Raw genomic sequence first — 15,627 nt, forward strand, 5'->3', positions numbered from 1 at the left:
AGATAGATAGATAGATAGATAGATAGATAGATAGATAGATAGATAGATAGATAGATAGATGAAGACGTAAGCCACAAACAATCCCACATCAGTTTGGAATTATGATTAATAGAATGGTTATTTATTTAAAGGGGAAAAACTTACAGATCACCGTCCCAGACAACAGATTACCGTCCCAGACAACAGCTCTCTGTGCGATCAGGAAAGGAGCCTAGTAGCCGGAAGTTAAGCCGGAAGAAAGAGAGGGAATGGAGGACAGCCGCTGCTTTTTTTAAAGAGAGAGACCACGCCCCAATGGGCTGGCATCTCAGTGGCTATTGGCTCAAGGAACGGAAGGAGCTCCCGCAACAGATAGATAATAAAACTGTGATAAATTGAGTGTAGTGGGGCAAGTCTTTAATCCCAGCACTGGGCAGACAGAAGAAGGTATATTTCTCATTTCAAGGCCAGTCTGGACTACATAACAAGTTCCAGGATAGAACTACATAGTGAGACCGACCCTGCCTCAAAAGAAATAAGTAAAAAATGGTAATGAACGGTACTGAGGAGATGGCTTAGCAGTTAAAAAAGAACTCAATATCTATCAGGTCCCAGCACCCATGTTGGGCAGCTCACAACTACCTGTAACTCCAGCTCAAGGGGATCTCATACATGTGTCTTGCATGATCATCCGCACTGGCACACATACATACCTGCGTTCCCCGCCTCCTCTTACATACATACTTACAAATAAAATAAATATTAAATGATGAGGGGACTGGTCAGACTGTTCAGCCAGTAAAGGGCTTGCTGCACAAATCTGGTTGACCTGAGGTCAATTCTCAGAAACCATGTTAAGGTTTAAAGAGAGAACTAACTCCACAAAGAGAGAACCAACTCCATACTCAGCTGGCAATTTCTTAAAGGCTGTTCCAATACAGAATCTAAAACCATAACAATGAACATTTCTTATTTATTAAAAGTCATTTCAAAGGCCAGGTGTGGTGGTGCACTCCTTTAATTCCAGCACTTGGAAGACAGAGGCAAGTGGATCTAAGTTTGAAGTAAGTCTACAGAACGAGTTCTAGGACAGGGTCAGTAAGGTCTACACAGAGAAACCCTGTCTCAAAAAACACTGTGCTTCATTTTGAAGCACAGTAGTACACATTTGTAATACCAGCACTTGGGAGGTACAAAACAGGAGAAACAGAAGTCAAAGGTCAGTACTAAGAATCTAGCTTCATTGGTAGAGTGTTTGCCTAGCAGAAAACCCAAGAAAGTCCTGGGTTCGATTCACGGCACTACATAAACCAAGCATAATGGGAGATGTCTATTATCCTGGCACTTTAAAAGTTTTATCAGAAAGATGTTTCGAGGTCATCTTCAATACATAGAGAACTTGAGAGCAGCCTGGGATTCCTGAGACCCTTTCTCAAAACAACAACAAAAGTAAGTTCAAGACCAGTTACAAAATGAGTTTGAGCAAGTTTGGGCTACATAAAATCCTATCTCAAAAAAAAAAAAAAAATCCATTGGTCTAAATCAATTCCAACTGGTCCTTTTACTCACACACGACGTTATAAAACCATGCACCTGTTATTTAAAAAATGTTGAGTTCAGCTGAGTATGGTAGCAAACACCTAAAATCCTATAGCATTTCAGGCAGGAAGGTCAGGAGTTCAAGGTCACACTGAGCTACAAGACCAGCCGAGGCTACACAAAATCCTGTGTCAAGACAAATAAGAGTTCACCAAGTTCTTCAAACATTCTTCAAACATTGATGCAGCTCATGACTGTCATACAACATAACACACTTACTCATATCACACCAACCGCATCAAAGGAGTTGAGTACGGAATCTGTCAAACTCACAGTGGCAAATGCAGTAGTTTTCCAAAATTCAATTTCCCCTTGAGAGCTCAAATTTTATCATTAGCAATGAATACTGTCAGTTGTTTTCCTTGTAGTGACAGGCTCACTTTATTTTCAAGAAAATGTATGCCAAATATCCATTCTATATAACCATACTTTGCCAAGCAATTACTTCAAGTAAAAATAGCTTTCCACTTAGAAAGTCAGCTAGTTTAATTTGTACTCAATGACTGCACGGGTTCTTTTCTAAGCTAACTAACTATCAGGCCTGCTATCAGTAAAAGCACTTCCAACAGCAGGCTCTAGGAGTTAAGCAAAGGCTTCCTAGATGACAAATCACTAAGTTTTATTGCTTCATCAAGGGCATTAAATGTAACCAGTCAGCCTTCCTGACATTCCCCACTCTGAGTGTGTGTGTGTGTGTGTGTGTGTGTGTGTGTGTGTGTGTGTGTGTGTTTGTAGAATAAAACTCAGAACCTTGGGAATACTAGGCAAGCACTCTACTACCAAACCACACAACCTACCCAGTTAGTTTGATTTTTAAAAGCATTTATTTTTTTTTCAATTCTAAGAGTCTGGTGATGGGGAATACACTACTAGTATAACTCAGTAACACCACAGTATTGATCACACTAAGTCACAATAGCTTTACTCACCATTGATGCTATAATTGTCAGCATGCCAAACAATGCCAACTAATACTGGGAAAATGCTTTTCACATGGAGATACCCAGGGAAACACCAGGACACCGAGAAACAAACTCTGAGATGGTAATGGTTGATGCATTTTATGCATAATCATAAAACACAGTTTTTGCTTAAATAATCATACAGATATTCAAGCTTATAGTCTAGTGCCTCACACATTCAAACATATAGATGAATGGAAGAATGTGGGCCACTTCATGTACTAGCTATCACACTACAAGCCAAGTTCTAAGCTAGAAACATGTTATGTTTGATATGATGTATCCCCCATGGAATCTTGTTGTTTGGAGGCAGTATTATTATGGAAACTGGTGGGAATCTTAAGGGTAGGGCCTGACAGAGGAAGTCAGATATGGGAGCTTCTTTGAAGGGTGCCTTGTCCCTGGTCCCCTCTTCTCTCTGTTTCCTGATGACCAGAAAGCAAACAATGCTGCTCTCCCTCCAGCTCCTGCCACCACAATGCTCTCTGCTCCACTACAGACCTACAGCAGTGGAGTAAATGTGGGCTGAAACCTCTGAAACTGTGAGCCAAAGTAAACCTCCTCTCAGGCTGCTCATACCATGTTCTTTGTTAAGTGTAAAGAAGCCTGACCATTCCTCCTCATTCCCTTCCTTGGGTAACTTGCAGGAACCTAGGATCCACATCAATGACTTTGTTTTATTTATTTATCTATTTACTTATTTATTTTTGAAACAGGTGTATTCCTGGCTGGCCTGGAAATCATTACATATGTAGACTATACTGACCCTGAATACAGTTGCCTTGGCCATCTGAGTGTTGGTGATCAAAGCACGCCACCACCCAGTCACAAGGATTTTAAAATACTGCAAAAGCATTCACCTCATACATATGTGTAATTACATGTCAAATAAAAAAACACTACAATACAAATAAAACACCTTAAAAACAGGAAAAATAAATAATCTTTAGAAAGATATTTTGAAATTTAAAAAAAGAGCCAAGCAGTGATGGTGCATGACCTTAATCCCAGCACTCGGGAGGCAGGCAGATCTGAGTTCAAGGCCAGCCTGGTCTACAGAGTAAGTTCCTAGACAGCTAGAACTACTCACAGAAACCCTATCTTAGATGGAAGGAAGGGAGGGAGGGAAGGAAGGAGGGAGGGAGGGAGGGAGGGAGGGAGGGAGGGAGGGAGGGAGGGAGGGAGGGAGGGGAGAGGCTGGAGAGCTGGCTCAGTGGTTAAGAGCACTGATTGCTCTTCCAGAAAACCCGGGGTTCAATCCCAGCACTCACATGGCAGCTCACAACTGTTTGTAACTCCAAGATCTGACACCCTCACACAGACATACATGTAGGCAAATCACCAATGCACATAAAGTAAAAACAGATAATTATAAAAAAGAAAGTAAATTATGTTATTATATATAGTACAGATCAATATATATACTTATACACACATTTTATAAACATGAGGCCCTTCTACAAGCTGAGTTTTGTTCTAATATACATAAATACACATATAATAAATTACAAATTTACAGATACTGCCAGGCGGTGGTGGCACATGCCTTTCATCCCAGCATTTGGGAGGCAGAGGCAGGTGGATCTCTGTGAGTTCGAGGCCAGCCTGGTTTACAAAGTGAATTCCAGGACAGCCAGGGCTGTTCAGAGAAACCCTGTCTCAAAAAAAAAAAAATTTACAGATACACACTTAAGGCAAGTAGAAAAAAATGAATAGAAGCCAGATATAAGTAGCCACAAATCATACAACTCCATATGAAATACCAAAATAGGCAAATCTACAGATAAAGCATAGATGAGCAGTTGTCTGTAACTGAGGCCAAAGTAATGTGGAGAGATGGCTGTGACAACTGAAGATGCAATTTCTCTTAGGGTGAGAGAAATCCTACAACTGACTGCAGTACTAACTGTACAACTTGGAGAATACACACGAAAAGCAATTAATTTAACTCTTTAAATGTGTGACCCATACAGCACTAAATTGCACATGATTCTATTAACATTTTCCCCACTCACCCAAACATGAATAAACACAAATAAACTCGGAATGTTACACTAATTATCCCAGTATTCAAGTAGGCCAAGGCAGTAGATTCCAGGCCAGCCTGGGCTACATAGTGTAAACTCAACTCAGAAATGTACTTCATAAATTATCCTGGGGACTACAGAGGATGATTCATTTAAAAAAAAGCACTTGTTGCTCTTGCAGAAGATCTGCGCTCAATTCTCAACACGCACACATCACCTCACAATCACACGCAACCCCAGTTCCAAGGTATCCAATAGGTATACACATGGTGTACATACGTGCATGCACGCAAAACTTCCATACACATAAATAAATAAATCTCAAAAAAATACCCCAGACTTAACACTATTCTGGTTAATCTAAGAAATAGCATGGGAAGAATAAAGATATGACACTCTAGAAACACTTCCAATTTAGACTGCCATAGCAGAAATAAGCATCAGCCTGGTTCCTGACAAGAACAAACAGTAACATAATTTGTTAAGCTGAAAGATAGTAAGCATCTACTGGACAGTGACAGAACACTAGCCAACAATAGAGCAAATGAACAACTCCATATCCAGTTACGAGCTTCTGCTGTAGCTGAGAAAGCACAGCACACATAAAGCAGACAGAAGTCAAACTGGACAGAGTCCTGAGTATCAGACCCCAGAGCTGAGAATGATTGTCCTACGGGAAGCCACTGAAGGTTTTTTTTTTTTCTTTCGTTTTGTTTTGTTCATTGCTTTGGGGATATTTCTGACTTTTTTTTTTTGTAGGGAGGAATGGGGGTGGGAATGAGATAGAGCCTCTCTACATAGCCCTGACTATTCCAGAACTCACTATATATACTATATAGACCAGGCTAGTTTAGAACTCAGAGACTTGCCTCTGTCTCCAAAATGCTGGGATTAAAAGCATGTGCCACCACCCAACTCCACTGTAAATTTTTATATAGGAGTCACTGTGAAAGAACTATTTGTGTGAAATTAACATGGCAACGAGAAAGAGAAACTGAAAGCAAGAATAGCAGGAAAGGTAAGGAAGTGAAGTTCTCAAATATAGGCGCATCTGCACCAGCACTGTCAGTATCTGGAACTGGCTCCTGTTCAAAAGGTTTACACTTCATTTATTTACTTGATCTAAGAAAAAACAGGGTGAAAAAATGATGGTTTCTTTAAAAAAGTCTGAGGGAAAGGTGCTGAGTGATTGCCTTTTCATGAGACACTGAAACCACAAGTGGAGGGCTCAGAAACACCTGATGCAGGAGGGGAGGCAGAGGAAGGATTAGCAAAGCACAGGGCAGCTAAGCTAGTGTGCTATGCACCCTATGCACGGGAGGGAGCTGTATCCTGATAAAGCCTCAAGCCGACCCCACCGGGCACTGGAGTGGCTGCCCTTACAATTGGCTACGCACTACTTGGGAGCTAGGCTCTCTGTCAACCCCAGGGGTCTTCTGTGAATCACTACCTAATCATTTAAAGTCAAAGAACAAATCCCAGATCACTCACACTTATAGAACAAAACTAAGTACTTCAAAACTTCTGCCGCCTACTCAGAAAGAACGCTAATAAAGAGCAAATTCCAACAAATTTAGAACACAATCCAGTCCACAGATTAGCTTCATCACATGTTCCTTCCCGGTTTTGCAGACTTTTCAGACACTGCAGTGTTCTGCCAGGGGTGGTAGTGCACACCTGTAGTCTTGGCATTCGGGAAGCTGAGGAAAGAGAATCCTGATTTTGAGACTACTAACCTGGACTACATGGTGACAGTCTCAAAAAAGAAAAAGCATTCATAACTCACATGTGCACTTATTAATTACCCTAACCCAAGAAGGTTTCTTCTTAAAATAGAAAAATATTTCCACAGCCTATGTAACCTTTCCATAACCAGCTCCTCCAAACAGCATTACCTACCAATTTAAAACCATGGCAACCCTGATTTCACATTAAAAAATGGGAAGTTGTTCTCATTTCCACTTGCTCTATATTAATGTTCAATAGAGTTTCAACATGCCATTTAAAACTGACATGCACCCAATACATAAAACTCACAATATTTGATTACTTTAATATAATTCCCCAAATCAAACATACTTGAAATCAATTAGATATGCCACATCATCAAGTATATTCTTTATCAAATGTTCTGATTCCGATGCACTGTTTGCTGACATTTTGTAAAATCTCTCTCTGCCATCACTTAGTAATCTTACCTGACACATAAAAGACATTAAGAACAATGAAGGTAAAACAAAAAAACAAACTAAGAGTTACTAATTCTCTTCACTTGAGACACCTGCATCAGAAAAGCTTCTACGCTGCTCTCTACAGCTTGAAAGTCTGTGCTGTTAACATTAATCACATTTGCAAAGTTTTATACAAGGCTGTCAAGGCATGAAAATCACAAGGGTTCAATCCCAGCCCCTCCCCAACCAAAAAACCAATGTTGAGTTACTACAGGAATAAAATACAAAGTGACCTGGATCCATATCTACAAACTTAAAAGGCTTGTCATAAAAATAACAGATTACAAATAAAAAATATAAACTGTGGACGTAGTTGCCTACCATTCAAGATGCTTGATTTCAATTCCCAGCACAACATACCAGTTCTAGGCATGCCTAGAACTCCAACATGGGGGGTTGGGTGGGGGGAGAAGAATGAGGTGTTCAAGGTCATCCTACACTACTAGGGAATCTAAAGCCAACCTGGGCTACTTGTGACACACACACACACACACACACACACACACACACACACGTGTGTATGTATGCCAGCCATGGTGGTATACAACTTTAATCACATCGATGGGAAGGCAAACGCAGGTGGATCTCTGGGAATTCAAGACTAGCCTATTCTACACAGCAAGTTCCAGGACAGCCAAACCTACATAATAGAGAGACCCTGTCTCAAAATAAATAAATAGATAATAACAATGTTTTACTATTGTGATCCTTTTTTGTGATATAGTAATACACCTACAGTCACAGAAGGTCTAAATGGATAGATGTCCAGATGTTGAACCACAATGTTCCTGAGAAATGAAATTATAAGTGCCATTTTTCTGTCTTCTTTTTAGCATTTTGTTTCCTCAGCAAAATATTAATTGTAAAAATTGGCAAGCTTTAGTTAGTTGGAGGTTAGTCTTAGGTACACAGTGAGACTCTTAGTCTCAAAAAAAAAGGAAGGGGGGCTTGGAGAGATGGCTCAGTGGTTAAGAACTGGCTGTTCTTCCAGAAGCCAGAATTCTATTCTAGGCACCCACAAGAAAGTGGTTCACAACCATCTGTTAACTCCAATTCCAGGGGATCCAACGCCCTCTTCTGGCCTCTGTGGATACTGCATGAACGTTGTGCATAGATATACATTTAGGTAAACACTCAAAGACATAAAATAAAACCTCAAAATTAAAAAAGAAATAATGAATTTGTATGACTCCAACTAACATATTCCAAATATTTTGTAAGAGAGATTTGCAAAACCAGGCACAGTCGTACTCACCTCTAATCCCAGCACTCTGGCCAGCAAAGACAAGCAGCTCTTTATGAGCTCAAGAACAGTTTGGTCTATATAGTGACTTACAGATCAGCTGGGGCTATATAGTGAAACTTTGTCTTTAAAAAATGGCAACTTAAAAAAGCATAGAGAGTATCCCCCGAAAATACCCTTGAATATAGCAAACAGAAAAATGCTAGCAACATTACAATTTTTTGTGAGCTAGATACCTAAATACCTCCAGGACTGCCCTGGCATCTTTGAGGAGGCCTACAGAGGTGAGCTTTGAAACCAAAGACTCAGATGCAAGTTCTTGCCACTAACGTTGGTAAAATTTGCCTTTTTCTAGGCTCCCTTACCTCATACATCACTCTCCTATTTCAAAGAACTATTGTAAAAAGCAAATGATATAGCGTGAGGCAGTATAAACTGAGCAGAGCTACATGACTAAGATACCAGTATTCTTCAAACAGTAGAAGATAGTAGAGCATAGTGGCTTATGCCTATCATCCCAACACTTGGGATAGAAGCAACATCAGGAGTTCAAAGTCATCTTCAGCTACACAGTTTAAGGACAGGTGAGGCTACATGAAACTACTATCTCAAAAAATAAATGCTTAACAGAGCTGAACACTTAAGAAAACAGTGCCATCAATTCTGTGATGTAATAAAGCAAGTTCTTGTTTTAGTAGGCTACATCTTATAAAATCCTACTTTCTGAGATAGATACTTATTCCTAGATCCCACTACAACTACAAACCACTTTATTTTTTTATCCCTAGTTATCAGCATGAAAGGGTACAAATTACATTGAAATCAAAAGCCTCAGCATGAACCCTGGAGCAGCATGCTGATGGAGTTCACCAGGAGAGAGCCAAGGTTAATCAGCTATGGACTCACTACTAAGGACTACAGCAATCAAAAGGGATTACAAGGCACTCATTTAAGAGAAAGACAATGCAGTCACCCGGAGAAAACCACCAAGGAAAAGGCGGTAATATTTCAAAACAATTACATGAAATACTTAAAAACTAAAGTGTTTTTCAAATTGTTTTAAAATACTGTTCCCAAGAAGTGACATAAAACAAAAGCCATCTAAATGCAACCCTTCACGAAAGCAAGTCAGAGAGATTAAAATCAAATCCATGAATAAAATGTCAGATTTACTTTCTCTATGTGAAATAAAAGCAGACAAATTACACCACAGAGATCAAAATGAAGTGGTTATTTGTTGAAAATAAAGAGACAGATATGACAACAAAATTTACTGATATGCTTACACAGCAGATACTTATAAAAGTATGGCTTTCCTTCTCGTTGGATTCCATTATTTACTCCTTGAAAGCAATGAATCCTCCCCTCCTACTGTTCTCCTGTGAGTTAAAATACCAATATAACTTATGTTGAGTTTTAATGCAAAAAACATTTGTTAAGAAAAAAATAATAGCTTTGGAAGGTGAGTGTAGTGGCTCATGCTGAGATTCAGCATTCTGGAAACTGAGGAAAGCTTGTCAATTACAGGCTTCAGAATTACAAGGTGAGTTCCTGTCAGTAAACGAAAAACGTTTATTTTTATTTGTTTTTTCTTGGTTTAGGGCAGCAGTTCTTAACCTGTGAGTTGAGATGCCTTTGGGGGTCAAATGACCTTGTCACAGGGGCTGAATATCAGATATCCCGCATATCAGATATTTATATTACAATGCATAACAGTAGCAAAATTATATTTATGAAGTAGCAAAGAAACAATTTTATGGTTGGGGGTCACAACATGAGGTACTGTTATTAAAGCATTAAGAAAGTTAAGAACCACTGGCTTAGAATGTTTTGATGTCTGAGGTCTTGTTTCCTTTTGTTATAACCTGATTTATTTTCTAGATAGTCTTATATAACTCAGGGTGGCCTAGAACTCACATTCCTACTATATCTCAACCTTCTAAGTACTAAGATTAAAAGCATGGGAGCCTTCTAAAAGAAATTACTTTTGTTTTTATCTTTATTACTATTTTTCTTTGGTTTTTTTGACACAGGGTTTCTTTGTGTAGCCCTGGCTTTCCTGGAACTTGCTTTGTAGACCAGGCTGGACTTCAACTCAGAGATCTGCCTGCCTCTGTCTCCCAAACGCTGTGATTAAAGGAATATGCCACCACTACCCAGAATATTTAAACTATTTAAAATATTTTAAAAGGCTCTACAGCCAGGCACAGTGACACTCCTTTAATCTCAGCAGTCCAAAGGCAGAGGCAGTAGGATCTCTGTGAGTTAGAAGTCAGCCTGGTCTACAAAGCAAGTTCCATGCCAGCCAGAGCTAGAGAGAAGATCTGTCTAAAAAACAAATCAGAGGAGCTACAATGAAACTATCAAGTTATCACTCCCAAAATCTCCTGGTCTGCACACTTGAAGGGCCTTCACCTTCACAGTCCCAAAAGAAGTCACTTGTGGGTATTCCCCTAAAGAAAAATTAAACTTTTCATAAGTAAAAGAGCACAGAGAACTTATTTTGATATGTATGACTCACAATCTCGTTTATATTGGCAATATCTTCAAGCTTGCACTATTCCTACAGAGACCAGATCTGCTTTTCCCATCTGATCTTTGCAGAATCACTACAGATTTAAATGGATTCACTAAAAGGGCCATTAGGAAAAGAGTTATGAATACAATCCACAGCATAGTCAAATGTGGGATGTGAAATGGGATAAGGAAAAAATAATCAGTATTTTCTCAGTGGCTCCCATAAGTTAGGTACTTCCATTTTAAAAAAAAAAAGTAGGCTTTTTTCACTCTATTATTCGGATTTTTCCCTATTCTGTTAGATATATATGATATTTACCTCCCAAAATATCTCCCTCCCTTCCTCCCTCCCTCCCTCCCTCCCTCCCTCCCTCTCTCTCTCTCTCTCTCTCTCTCTCTTTCACACACACACACACGCACACACACGAGCACCTGTGCGCACGCACAACCTGAAAAATATTTCTGGAAAGAGTATCTTCCAAACGTCACTGCACAAAAAAAAAAAAAAAATTGTATGCATTCTTAAGTAACTATGGCAGGCATTCTTGTTAGCACTTCTACTCTCCAAAAAGAACAGTAAACCTAACCACAATGAAGCATTAACAAAACTTTTAACACAGCTATTACCAACCAAGTAATCTATCACAGCTCCTCAAGTCTCAGGCACATACAATGGCATACCAACAGAAACATAAAAATGGAAAACAAGTCCTCTGGAAAACTCTCAAGTAGATTTTAGAGACAGTGAAAAATGGAAACCAATTTTAGAGAAATACCATTTCTCATAAACATTCAGTGTCTATATGATACTGGCTCATTTTTGTAAAGAGAAACTTTACCTAGCAAGATTCACTCCAGGGATCTCATCTATCCCCAAAAAGCACTCTCCTTTCTTTTCTTTTTTCTTTTCCTTTCTTTCTATCTCTATTTTTTCCAAGACAGTGTCTTAACTATGTAGCCCTGCCTATCCTGGAACTTACTCTGTAGACCAGGTGGCCTCAAACTCAGAGAGACTTTCCTGCCTCTGCCTCTCAAATGCTGAAAACTGAAAGAACAAAGAAAGCCATCTCTCAGCATGCATGTGCTTTTTTCACAAGCTTTTCAGTCTTACTGCATGGTCCATGAATAAAAGACCTGGCTAGCTAATTTTCAAACAGACTCCTAACAAAATTAGTATTAAGAGGCAAAGACAGTAAGATCCTGGCAGTGATGGTGCACTCCTTTAATCCCAGCACTAGAGAGGCAGAGACAGGTGGATCTCTGAGTTCAAGACTGCCCTGGTCTACAGAGCAAGTTCCATGACAGCCAGGTCTATACAGAGAAACCTTGTCTCCAAAAAAACAAAACATAATAAAACAAACAACAAAAAATATGACAGTATCGCTGTGAATGTTAAAAGAATATAAAACACACATACTTGAGCTCCAGCTTTTTGTTTGTTTGGGTCTTTTGAGTTTGTGGGTTATTTTCGGGGAGGGAGATAAGGACAGGGTTCCTCTGTGTAGTCCAGGCTGTCCTGGAACCCACTCTGTAGATCTGGCTGGCCTTGAACTCAGAGATCCTTCAGCCTCTGCCTTCTCAGTGCTGGGATTAAAAGCATGTGCCATCATCAGTAAACTTGATTTTTTTTTTAACTGCAAGTTGATTATCTCCAAAATTTCAAATTTCTGAGGCTTCCTTGGTGAAGTCAATAGTCTGAAATTGGTATAAATGAAACTATCTAAATTGTTGGATGCCTTTAATCTCAGCACTGGAGAGGGAGAGGCCCGAGGATTTCTGAAAGTTCAAAGCCAGCATGGTCTACACAGTGAGTTCCAGGCTAACCTGTGCTACATAGTACACCTGTCTTTTAAAAACAAACAAACAAAAGGAACTCTGAATTCAACATATTCTGTTTCAAACAAGTTAGTAATTAGAAGTAAACTTAAAAGAACAAATACCCAAATCTTGTACAAAGATCTTATTTGTTTGCTTGTTTGTTTGTTTGTTTGGTTGGTTGGTTGGTCAAGACAGGGTTTCTCTGTGTGGCCCTGGCTATCCTCAAACTCACAGAGATCCGCCTGCCTCTGCCTCCCCAGTGCTGGGATTAAAACTGTGTACCACCACCGACCATAGTAAGCAGGTTTTGTTTGTTTACTTGATTTTTGTACAAAGATTTTAATACAAACATCTTGGAATGTTTAACACTGCAAAGTTACTAGGGAAAAAGGATATTCTATTTTTTATTTTATTTTATTTTTTTGTTTTTGTTTTTTCGTAGACAGGGTTTCTCTGCAGCTTTAGAGCCTGTCCTGGAGCTAGCTCTTGTAGACCAGGCAGGTCTCGAACTCACAGAGATCCGCCTGCCTCTGCCTCCCGAGTGCTGGGATTAAAGGCGTGCGCCACCACCGCCCGGCTGGGAAAAAGGATATTCTAGTTAGGCTTTTCCAAACACGAAAGTGCCCAGAAACAAACGTAGTGGTCTGCTTATTCTACAAGTTATTTCATCATAATGGAGAAATAATAATTTTTTATTGATTATAAAAAGAATTTCTAAATCCCTCTGAAGATTTACAATTGCATAGCCCAATCTCCACTCTGACAGAGATGTTAGTTCTCTGCTGGGCTATAACCAGCTGTTTGGTTCGCACACGGGAAGCCAGAAAAGGGAATACCGTGTTCAGAGCCTCTAAATAATATGCGTTAGTTAAGAACTGCCTGCTACTAAACCAAAATTATTCAAGCGAAGCCCCATTTGTCACAATCCAATCATAAGGGTTCCAGCAGCCCTCCCCCAACTGCTTGTGTAGTGGTATATCTGCTTCAGTAAAGAAGCCATCATCAGGTAAAGATTGGGGTGGGAGAAAAACCGGGGGAAAGGGGGCACCCTTTCATCTAATTTCGCGAGGCGTGAGTAATTGGTACAGTTGAGAGGAACGATGGAACATTCTATTTATTGGAGGTTGGAGTAGGATGGGGGGGGGTGGGAGGACAATTTCGTTTAAATCAACATGGCCAGCAAGATGTCCCTAACAAACAAAAGGCAACGGGGGGATATAAACACAAACCATTCACCTCCATCAGCTATAGCATCGCCATCATGGTGTGTGCAGATACCCCCAAGACTGCTCTCACTCGCCACACCAGCGACAGCAAGAGTAGAGAGGTGGCTGCATTCCCTCCACCGCTCCCAAATGCACACTTTTCCAGGGGGTTATTCCCCCCACCCACCTCGGTTGCCCGAAACCAAGAGAAAAACAGTAACGTCCCGCCCAGGCAGACCCAGGTTGTCTCCCTGCAACCTCTTAGCCGAACCCCCAACGCTGGTTCCGAGCTCGCTAAACTTTCCAAGAGCTTCTCCCCGGTGTCCCCAGTCGATCGCCCCAAGATCGCGCTTTCCCACTGGCCCGGCACCCACTGACAGGCGGGCAGCGGCGGCGAGCGGGGCGGGGGCGCCTGGGCGCCACGGAGGGGCGGGGCGGCCGGAGCCAAGTTCCCGGGGGTCCGAGCGCAGCGCCTGACAGGAGCCCGGGACCGCGAAAGAGGAAGAGGAAGCGGCTGCGGGGCAGTTTTCCCAATCCCCCCCCTTCCAAGCGCACCCTACCCCCCCAGCCCCCGGCTGCCCGTGGGGGGGGGCGGGGAGGCGGGCTACAAGGTGAGGCACCACGGCCCCGGGGACCGCCGCTGCAGCCACGTCCCGACTCACTCTCTCTTCGCCCCGCCACCCCCGCCAGAGGCGCCCACAACAATAACACGCCGGGGACAACCCGTCAGCGCCCCCGAGGCACCCGGGGCCCACGGCCCGCCGCAGCCAGGCCCCCTCCACTGAGGCCCGGAGCTCCTATCCCGCCTACAACTCCAGGCCCGGGTGGAGCCCGGCCCGGGCAGCCCCCCCAGGGTCCGACCCATCCCCCCCGGCACCAGCGGCGCCGTCTCCGCGGCCGAATATTAGAAGTGAATTCGAGCTGCGCTTTACCTTTAGTTCCGCACTGTCCGCCATCTTGCGTCTGTCAGCGCAAGCGCAGTGAAGCTCGCCGGGGGCCGCGCTGGACCCTCCCCTATGGCTGGTTTGGCTCCGCCCCCGCCCCGCCCCTCAGCCTTCCCGTCCCGCCCCTGGCCTCCGCCCCGCTCCCGGAGCTCGCCGCCCCGCCCGGAGCACGCACAGCTGCTAGACCGGCACGTACTATTTAAATAATGGCGCCAAGCGGGAGGTTTGACAGTTACTACCACCTCGACCTCCCCGCCCCCACACCGGTCGGCCCAGGAGTGTCCCGGAGAGAGGCCGCAGCTGAACTTTACTCTTAGGCTGTCCGCTTGATCCCCTGTTGACAGAAGCCATGATGCCCCCCATCCGCTAGACGTTCGACACCTGCACCATATGTGGGCCAGTTTCGTTGTTTCTGGGTTTATTGACACAGTCTTTATGATGAAGCAGTGAGGTCATCAAAGGAAACATTCCCACGGTATCTTTTTTTTTTTTTTTTTTTTCGAGACAAGGTTTCTCCATAGCTTTGGTGCCTGTTCTGGAACTAGCACTTACAGACCAGGCTGGCCTCAAACTCACAGAGATCCCCTTGCCTCTGCCTCCCAAGTGTTGGTATTAAAGACGTGTGCCTCCACCACCCAGCTAAACTTCCCTTGGATCCAAAATCACCTTCGGTGGTTACTCTATTTCTCTTCTTTCTTCACTGAATAAATTCATGAACATGATTTCATTTTTCTACAGTACTTGTTCCCACTTCCTCAGTGGCATTGGCCTGTCAGCTTAGATTGCCTGCCAACCCCTTGATCACTTATCAAGGTGACTTTATTTACACCTTTGCGAAGCCCACTCTCAGTTCTCAAGTTTTATCTATGTTGGCTACAGGGAACTGCTAACAGTTGATGGACTTGCTTTCTCTTGAAACATATTTCTCCTGAACTTTCCTCCAGATCACTGTCGCGTGTGAATGACAGGACAGTACATATACCGATGAAGGGGGAAATTCTAGATAGCTCGCAGAGAGCAGAGAGAGAGAAGAGAGAGAGAGAGAAGAGAGGAAGAGAGAGAAAGAGAAGAGTATCTCGACTATCTCTCTCTCTCTCTCTCT

At 42.3% G+C, this 15,627-nt stretch overlaps 1 protein-coding gene across 1 annotated transcript in view; it reads right to left on the reverse strand.

Moving 5' to 3' along the window:
- Positions 1 to 14,562, reverse strand: part of Pias1 (protein inhibitor of activated STAT 1) — a 115,990-nt gene extending 101,428 nt beyond the window's left edge. Inside the window, exon 1 of the mRNA XM_038321168.2 lies at positions 14,514 to 14,562. Within this exon, the coding sequence (XP_038177096.1) occupies positions 14,514 to 14,537 (24 nt within the window). The 5' untranslated portion in view covers positions 14,538 to 14,562. The remainder of the gene's footprint in view (positions 1 to 14,513) is intronic.
- Between the last annotated feature and the right edge of the window lie 1,065 nt (positions 14,563 to 15,627).

The sequence above is a fragment of the Arvicola amphibius genome, chromosome 3 (assembly GCF_903992535.2).
Source record: "Arvicola amphibius chromosome 3, mArvAmp1.2, whole genome shotgun sequence".
Lineage (NCBI taxonomy): Eukaryota > Metazoa > Chordata > Mammalia > Rodentia > Cricetidae > Arvicola > Arvicola amphibius.